General features: G+C 39.6%; 1 protein-coding gene across 5 annotated transcripts in view; it reads left to right on the forward strand.

Moving 5' to 3' along the window:
- The first annotated feature begins 337 nt into the window (after positions 1 to 337).
- The window catches only part of LOC107569657 (AMP deaminase 3-like), a 17,015-nt gene continuing 8,910 nt past the window's right edge, over positions 338 to 8,442 (forward strand). Inside the window, exons 1-5 of one of the 5 annotated variants that reach the window (XM_016255779.1) lie at positions 338 to 475; positions 648 to 1,243; positions 1,382 to 1,483; positions 7,543 to 7,765; positions 7,866 to 8,043. In XM_016255779.1, coding sequence (XP_016111265.1) covers positions 1,426 to 1,483; positions 7,543 to 7,765; positions 7,866 to 8,043 — 459 coding nt within the window. In that variant the 5' untranslated portion in view covers positions 338 to 475; positions 648 to 1,243; positions 1,382 to 1,425. Of the gene's footprint in view, positions 476 to 647; positions 1,244 to 1,381; positions 1,484 to 1,567; positions 1,606 to 2,256; positions 2,325 to 7,542; positions 7,766 to 7,865; positions 8,044 to 8,442 lie in introns of those variants that run through there. The other 4 variants (XM_016255781.1, XM_016255782.1, XM_016255783.1 and 1 more) reach the window with 4 other exon arrangements.

An 8,442-nucleotide genomic window follows, 5' to 3' on the forward strand; every position in this document is an offset into this window, starting at 1 on the left:
AAAAGTTATGCCTGAAAGATAGCATCAGTTCTAGCCAGTTCTCTGCTCAGGTGAATAGAATTGCATGTGTATGTGTACACAGTGAGTGAGTAACATAACCAAAATATGACTTTTGTGCGCTCATTTTTTGTTTTCATCTGCAAATATACGGTAGGTTTAGGTTATATAGCCACAGAACGTCCAAAGTCTCCTTAAACACCCTGAGAAGATATGCAAAACACAATAAAAGTTTCAGAGAAATTAAATACCCAGAAAACCCACAAGATCCAAAGGTTCCACCACAAGCAGTGAAAGGGTTAAGTGCTGTGACATTTTTCACTTTGCAGATGTTGCTTGTAAGAGCCTTGAGTCATATCTTCACACCCAGTGAGTGCTGCATTACAGAGCACAGCAGAGTGTCTCAGGGGACAGTCACACAGAGAGAGAGAGAGACAGCAAGACTGCAGGGAGAAAAAAACAGGTCAGCATCCGTAAGGTGAGCTGGTTAATATCTCTTTAAAACAATGTTTACTAACCCCTTGGCTCTTTGGTTACCTCAGTAGAAGTGCTGTAACCTGTGACCTCTTTTCAGAGAGAGAGAGACAGCAAGACTGCAGGGAGAAAAAAACAGGTCTGCAGGGAGAAAAAAACAGGTCTGCATCCGTAAGGTGAGCTGGTTAATATCTCTTTAAAACAATGTTTACTAACCCCTTGGCTCTTTGGTTACCTCAGTAGAAGTGCTGTAACCTGTGACCTCTTTTCTAGCATATCCTGCAGGTCTGAACCTGTTGTGGGCTCATGCTTCATTCCACACTACTTTTCTTGAGTTTTAATCCATGTACATACTTTTACTCTGTCTCTATCTTACACTGTTTACATATCTCCCTTTGTAAAATGGATTAACCTTTACAATTGATGGATTAAAGATGGAACAGTTTTATCAGGGGTGGTGGCATGTTTTGAATGTTCAGGCATTTCCTTATTCAGAACTGCAGAACTGTGTTCTTGTAGATAAGGTAAGATGACAACTAACGACATACTAGCATTTAATCGGAGCTGTTTAACACCAGTAAAATGCTGTAAAAGAAGTGCTCAGGATATTCAGTAAACACACTAGGAAATAGCAATTTCCTTATGTGTTTTGCCTTTGTATCTGACGTTATAGTAATAGTGTCTGCCAGATTGTTACAGTACTTACAAATTTCCTTTTCCTGTTTTTGAATACCACAAGATTGGCAGTTAGCTGTCATCAACTGACTGAGAGGTAAACAGCCCATGTTAATGTGGTATTCTTATAAAATAACAACACATACATTCATCGTGGTGCTTTTACTGTGGAATTTTTCAGGAATATTCCTGCAATGCATTTTAAGAACATGAGGACTTTGCCTCTGTCTCTCAGGTGGAAGTTTCATAGATCGTGTTGCATCTACTACGTTGTGCAAAATGAGCAGAAAAGGAACTCCTCTATCCAAGCAACAATCTACACCCATCTTAGGGAGGGGTAAGTTTGGCATAGTATATGTTAGTATTGTATCTGAACACTACATGTTACCTTAAAAATGTGTCACTTTTGTCTTTGTAAAAGGCCAGTGTGCAGGTCCACTGGAACAGACTCCTAAAAAGGTAGCCTGCAGACGTATTGTCTGGTGTTGTCACTCAGTCAAAGTAGCTTAAAAGCATAGCATGACAAGGTGTCTGTAACATTCTTTGCAAGCATGTCATAAAGTGCTCTATCAAAAGAGAAAGCGCTGTGCGTTTCTATAAATAACCTACTGTCGATGACTTGTGCAAAACAATGACTTTGCAAAAATGTTTGTTTTCATTTAAAGCTATTTAACAGTTAGTTTAATTACACTAACAACATGCATAAAATTGGACTATGTTAATTATTTGCTGTTTAACATAGCTTTATGAGAATGATTTCACTGTAATTTAATGGTTTGCACCCTTTTATTACATGAAATTACAGTTCATTTTAATCAAATTCTGCAAAACAAGAAGAATACTGCGACTGTATGACACTAAGTGGGATGGACTTGTATGTTGAAATGAAAGTAAGCCTCTTCCATCTTTGAGATGGTGAAGAAAGTGAGTTAATCCTTCAGACAAAGAGATATGTGAGGTAAGGGGAGGGGGCATAGGCTCAGTAGGATGGGCAGGTATGGAGCTAGTGCTGCGCTGCAGGGCGGAGTTCAGCTTCTCCCAATTGTTTCCCTACAAATGAGGAAAGATCGGAGGAGACACGGTGTTAATAGGAGCAAATAAAAAGAGCTATTCTGTCTTACACCCTCTATACTCTCTCCGAGACAACTCTGTGGTAGCCTGACCTTCTCAAAGCGCAGGTAGATAAATGCTCACACCGGAGTTTCTCTGAATTGGTGTGTTTTGAGAATGTTTTGCTCATTTACTTTAAGCCTTGTGTTCTTCCATGCTCATTTCAAGGTCTAGCAAAACAAGGTGAGTGTAACTTCAGTCACGGTGCTGTATGAATACTGATTATGACGTTACGGGATGCTGTTTGTGACAGAGTATTCCTCTGGGCCGTGTGCGTGTCAGCTTGTGCTTTCCAGAAACTTGCTAATAATACTGCACTTACAGTATACTGGTGGTGTATGAGTTGTGTTGACTTAAAAAGGAGCAACCTGTTATTCTGGTTACATGTGCAGGGTAGGGCATAGTTGACGTGGGCTGGTTTAAAATCAGGTTGAGCTGTCATACATGACAAGTTGCTAAGGTTGAGCTTGGGAATGTAAACATGGCTCTTAGTGCCATGCAGTGTATATTGCATGTTAACCCATAGCATATGCAGCCTTCCTTTAAAGGATGAGTAATGTTTCCTGAACATGAGCGAGCCAGGGACAAGACAATGTTATTCCCTTATAAAACCATAGAGGCTGGGAAATTACCCTGACAGCTCGCAAGCTCCAGAACCTGCCAGCATTTAGAAGGGTCTCAGGTTCAGCTCGCAGCTTGTTGTGACGTCCAGCCAAGCTCTCTGCTGACATGATGCTGTCAGTCGCTTTAAATAGGGGGAAGCGGGATACTCAAGACTGGAAAACACTGAAGACCTAGAAGTGAAGACCACAGTTAGAAAGCAGCAGGAAAATAGAGAGTCCAAACACAGAGATTCAGTAAAACCATGGCAAAACTAGGTGCTGAAGGTAAGAGAAAGTGTATATTGCCGCATTTGGTACAAAAGGGTTGCTCAAGCAGAATAATAGGGGTCAGGAACATTCAAAAGATTGGACATTGGAAGGGTCAAACGGAATTAAGGGATAAACTGTGGCAAGCTTTTCTTCAATAGAAAGGTGACATGTTGGTTGCACATGTTAAACAATAGCTCAACAATAGCACAATTCTTCTGACACAATGGGTATTTTCAATGGGTTAAAGATGGGTTGAAATAAATAATGAGTGATTGTCGAAATAATTGTTTACTAATATATATTTTTAATTTTAATATATTATTATTTAATACATTTTAATATATATATATAATTTTATTTATGCAGGGGTTAAAGCAAGGGGTGGGATTTTGCTCATTTTATATAAAAATACCATATTTTTATACAAATACATGGTATACCAAAATACCATAAAAATTACAAGCTATATCACCGCTTATAGACACTAGGGTGTGACAATACACTTAGCTCATGAGATGAGACAAAATGTCGCATCAGATGCTTGGTTCACTAGAACAAGACAATATTTGAATACTATTTTTAAGAAATTTTCAATGACAAAATATTTGTCTTTTAATTACGAAAAGTAAAACAATGCAGTTGTATTTTGAAATATTTTAACTAATCTAGGGCTGTAACTAATGATTATTTTGGTAATCAAGTAATCTACTGATTATTGAGTAATTTGACAATTGAGTAATTTGATATTATTTAGTAACACAAATAGACCTAAGTGAAAACCAGGCTTTAGTATGACTATTTAGGTTATACAGTGGATGGGCGGAGCCAGCCGTCGCCATCTTGGCAGCGCGTCGCCGCGCATCACTCCCGGATAATCGAAAATGGGCAAAGAGGTGGGAGCTGGTTGCTGAAACCACACCCACCTAGCTCGACGCCGGTGACAGCAGCGGCAATCCACCTGTCACTCAAGTGGCCACGCCCTTAATTATGCAGAACGTTAAGGCTTAATATAATTTAAACGGATGAGTTATAAAAAAAATCCACCCCCCTCACAGTTGTCATGAAGGGCAAAATTAGCTATATAGACCAAAATAATTTTTTGAACCAGGCTGTAAACGTTTTTTTCTGCTGTAAAGTTGGGCATTTTAACATGGGGAGTCTATGGGATTGACTCACTTTTGCAGCCAGCCTCTAGTGGCCAGTTGACGAATTACAGTTTAAGTCACTTCCATGTTGGCTTCACAAGAGAGAGCAGGAGGTTGCCGCTTGATTATAACAAATACCTGCAGAGAGCGCCAAAGGCCTGGTGACGTTTCACTTTACAGCGTGATTAAACGATATTTAAATCTATTTAATTTTAATATTTGGCCACATGCAAACTCAGAAACTTTTATTTTGAAATTGCGATGTACAATAAATGGCATATTTAGAAGGTTGATGTATTCTCCTGTATTGGCAAAGGTTAAAATGATTTACGTTACAAGTCTAGTGAGATAATGCAAACCGTTTCCCCAGATGAACGTTAAGCAATTCAAATTCACAGCAAATGCAGAGGAAGAGTGATGTCACACATACAGTCTTCACTGGTGAATTACCGGTAAATTACCATTAAGAGAAAGAGATCGTGTGAGAACAGGACCTTTTAAAAAATCCCGGTAAATTTGGTTCTGGCAATCATATCTTTCTTATGGAGATGACGTGATTACTCTGAGCTGTTTACAAAGCTCCGCTGCTTTTTAATTAGTTTTTCTATGTAAATAGGTCTATGCGCTATATGGACATCTTTGACCATTGCGCCTTGCAACTTTTTGTCGCGCTTTTCCATTCATCAGAGTTGTGATGCGCGTCTCGTGTTTATAAGAGCAAAATATTCTGATTGGCTGGTAATGTTAGTTTGGTTGAGAGTGAAAGCTGTGCTCCTCTCACACCATTGGTAGGCAAACTGTTTTTTTTAAATGTAGGATTATTTTTTTCCACAGCCACGCCGGAGATCCGGTGTAGCGCCGAAATTTGCACCCTGCCAGATTATGCACCCCCTAGTATTGGTAGGTTTAGGAGTAGGTGTGGGGGAGGGGTTAGGATTAGGGGTGGGGTTGGGATTAGGCAATCAGGTAGCGACTTCAACGAGGGGGTGCATAATCTGGCAGGGGTGCAGAATTCGGCACAACACCGGCACGGTGCCGGAGAACTTTAAGCCCGGTTTATGTTATATAATATATTTCTATATTAATCAAAGCATAAAGACATGTTCTCTTACTCTCTCTCTATATAGAGATAAAATAATATATATGATAAAATATTATCTACATAATATATTTGATTTTTACAGTAAGATATGTTCTCTCTTTTTCTCTCACTCGGATTTATTTTTACTGCGATAAATTAAGAGGGGTTTACTTCCATTAGTAAGGCTTAGCTGTTCTAGAAGTGCGGTGAAAGTGAAGTCTGGTATCTAGGTTTCCTAGAAAGGCAGGGCTGGGAGTAGCCTGGAATCCTCTATCTGACAGGCTTGTCACGCTTCTATATCAAAGGCTTGCGGACTGTTGACAGTGCAGTGGAATATCCAGTTACATGTCAACACAGGTGGAAGTCAACAAACTTGCATTTGACTTCATAACCCCATCTGCCATTAAAAACGGTTTATAGGGATCAGGGCCATCCTTAGCTGATGAGGGGCTCGGTGCGAGGTAGGGAGCAGGGACCCCCTCGGTACGTTCGTGATCGCGTTCCGGGGGGTGGGTGGAGGTTGGGGTCCCCTCGGTCCGTTAGCCGCGAAGCCCGGTGCGACCGCACCAGTTGCACCGCCCAAAGGACGGCCCTGATAGGGGTGGACCCGACCTACATTCTTGTGCTTTATAAGCATAGAGTCTCCTTTTAAGCAGATGTGATCTCTGATGTGATAAGGGAAATAGAAAGGTAGCCAAGACGTGGGAACTGATATGAAACTACAACGTACTGGACAGGATGTAAATGAGGTTATGACTGATAGCACTGGGAGTCTGTGTGTGAATGGAGGAAGTGTGGTGTGGTTTGTCTGGTGAGGGTAACTGTCACTCACTTACTAGTTTTATAGAGCATGTGACAAAGAAAAAAAAAAGCAGCAGACAATGCCTAAAAATAATTTAATTTAAATATATAATTTATCCAATATTAAAGCCTCCCACATGACAGGGGTTTTCAAACTTTTTGATGGCCAAAATATGATGATGCCTTTCATAAAATATAATGGTAGATGTATAATTTTATAAATAAAAACCCATTTATATTGTTTGAGGAAAATATTATGCATCATATTACTAAGAAAACATGTTGTTTCTAGTATTAATTCATAACATTTTTAAATATTATTTCTTACTGATTACAACTAAGGCTATCAATTGAATAGCAATTATTGTGTTAAATATTATTTATTTATTTATTTCTATATTTTGAAATCAGAATGAAACCATAATATTTTTAAGCAACTGTTAAAAATGTTGCATAAAATATTTAATTTATATCTTATGTTATCATTTTAACGTTGACAACCCGGATGCATGTGTGAAAACCCCTGTACGACACTTTCTTGCCTTTTTCGTGCCTTTTCTTACAGTGTTGCATTTAAAACTTAACCACAAAGTTACACTTTGTAAATGTGCTGCATAAACTAATGCTTCACAGTGTTGGTTGTTCAAGTCTTCTGATATATGAAAGAACAATGATACAATATTTGACATGCTCTTGATAATTTTCCTCAGAGCACAAACATGATTTCTCATGATTATCCTTAAACAACTTTTGATTGCCTGCTAAGTAAATAAAGGTGCATGCCGTGCACCATGTGCAGTTTCCTGCCAGAGAACACAACAACAACTGGTCTGACACTTTGGGAATCTAGTTACTGACCTCAGGACAGGGACTTAGTTAACCTCACAGATACCCAACTAAGACCAAGGCACAAGATGCAGAGTGAAACCTGAACTGTGTGGACAAATACTTGAGGACATGTTTATAACCATGATTTGTGCAGTTGCAAAACTACCATGGCTTACACATAAATATTTCACTGCCACATTAAATTAAGTTCATGTGCCATGTTGTTAATTTCAAAGTAAGAGTCTCAGTTGTCAGGTCTTGGCAACATGTTGGTAACGTCGCGCTTTACGGTTATTCGCACAACACAGACACACAGTACATTTTCACTTAGTCTCATTTGACACTGGTAAGGGATTTTGCGGAATAGATACAGGCTTGTGATTGGAGACTGAGAAGCTGATGAAAATGGTAACAGCCAAAGTATACTCTGAAAACTTTGAACAAATGTACACAATGTGCATAACAAGCTGTTCCAAGAACCGGATCATTAACATTAACTCATAATAGCAAGAACCAACATTCTTGGCGTTTATCTTTTTACTGGCACACCTCCTTGCAGAAATGCCGCGTCAGTTCACGAAGATCTCTCTCCACGAGGTGGATGAGAGAGTGCGACTCTTGGCTGAGAAGGTGTATGCTTCGGCTCTAAAGGAAGAAGACACTAAAAACACCTTGTCAATGTTCACCGTCCCTGAGGACTGTCCAATTGGCTTGCATCAGGCCAAGGAATGGGAGCTACGCAAAGAGATAGAGGAGCAGAAGTCAGAGGAGTCAGTCAAGAGGTCAGTAAACTCAAATATTGTACAGGACGTAAAACCAATTAGCAATTTGCGTTAATGTGACATTAAAAATTTATTTCTTATGCTGTATGCCCCATTTTAGGAAACAGAGTTTCAAGCTAATGCGATCCCAGTCAATTTCCTTGCAAATCCCAGTTGCTCCAGAATGGGCAATGTCTGTGATTTCACCCCTGCTTACCCCGTCCTCACCTACAGGCCCCCTGTCAATCAATATCCCAGAATTCCAGAGGGTCACCATCAGTGGAGACTACTGTGCGGGGGTAGGAGGCAAATTATTTTATATATACATACACTTTAAATATCATATGTTAATTATAATTAGGGCTGCACGATAAATCGCATGCGATATTTAATGTGCATCTTGTCAGAAAGCCGGTTCTGTAATCAGCGGTAAATCTCCATCACGTGCGTGCTTTCACATTGAGCAGAATTAACTACACAGAGCCGTTGTTCACTGACGAGCTGCGCAAAAAATCGCGCGAATATGAACGTGGTTTTGCGCAGCTCGGGATATAATAATGTGTATGGTCTATATAATAATGCATATATATATATGTATATTTATACACACACACACACACACACACGTACAGTAATATAAGGGGCAGGGCATTTAATTAGAGCCAAACAGCTATGAATTAGTGAGGCTAAGAGGCTAA

Source organism: Sinocyclocheilus grahami, unplaced genomic scaffold (genome assembly GCF_001515645.1).
Source record: "Sinocyclocheilus grahami isolate Dianchi unplaced genomic scaffold, SAMN03320097.WGS_v1.1 scaffold1368.1, whole genome shotgun sequence".
Lineage (NCBI taxonomy): Eukaryota > Metazoa > Chordata > Actinopteri > Cypriniformes > Cyprinidae > Sinocyclocheilus > Sinocyclocheilus grahami.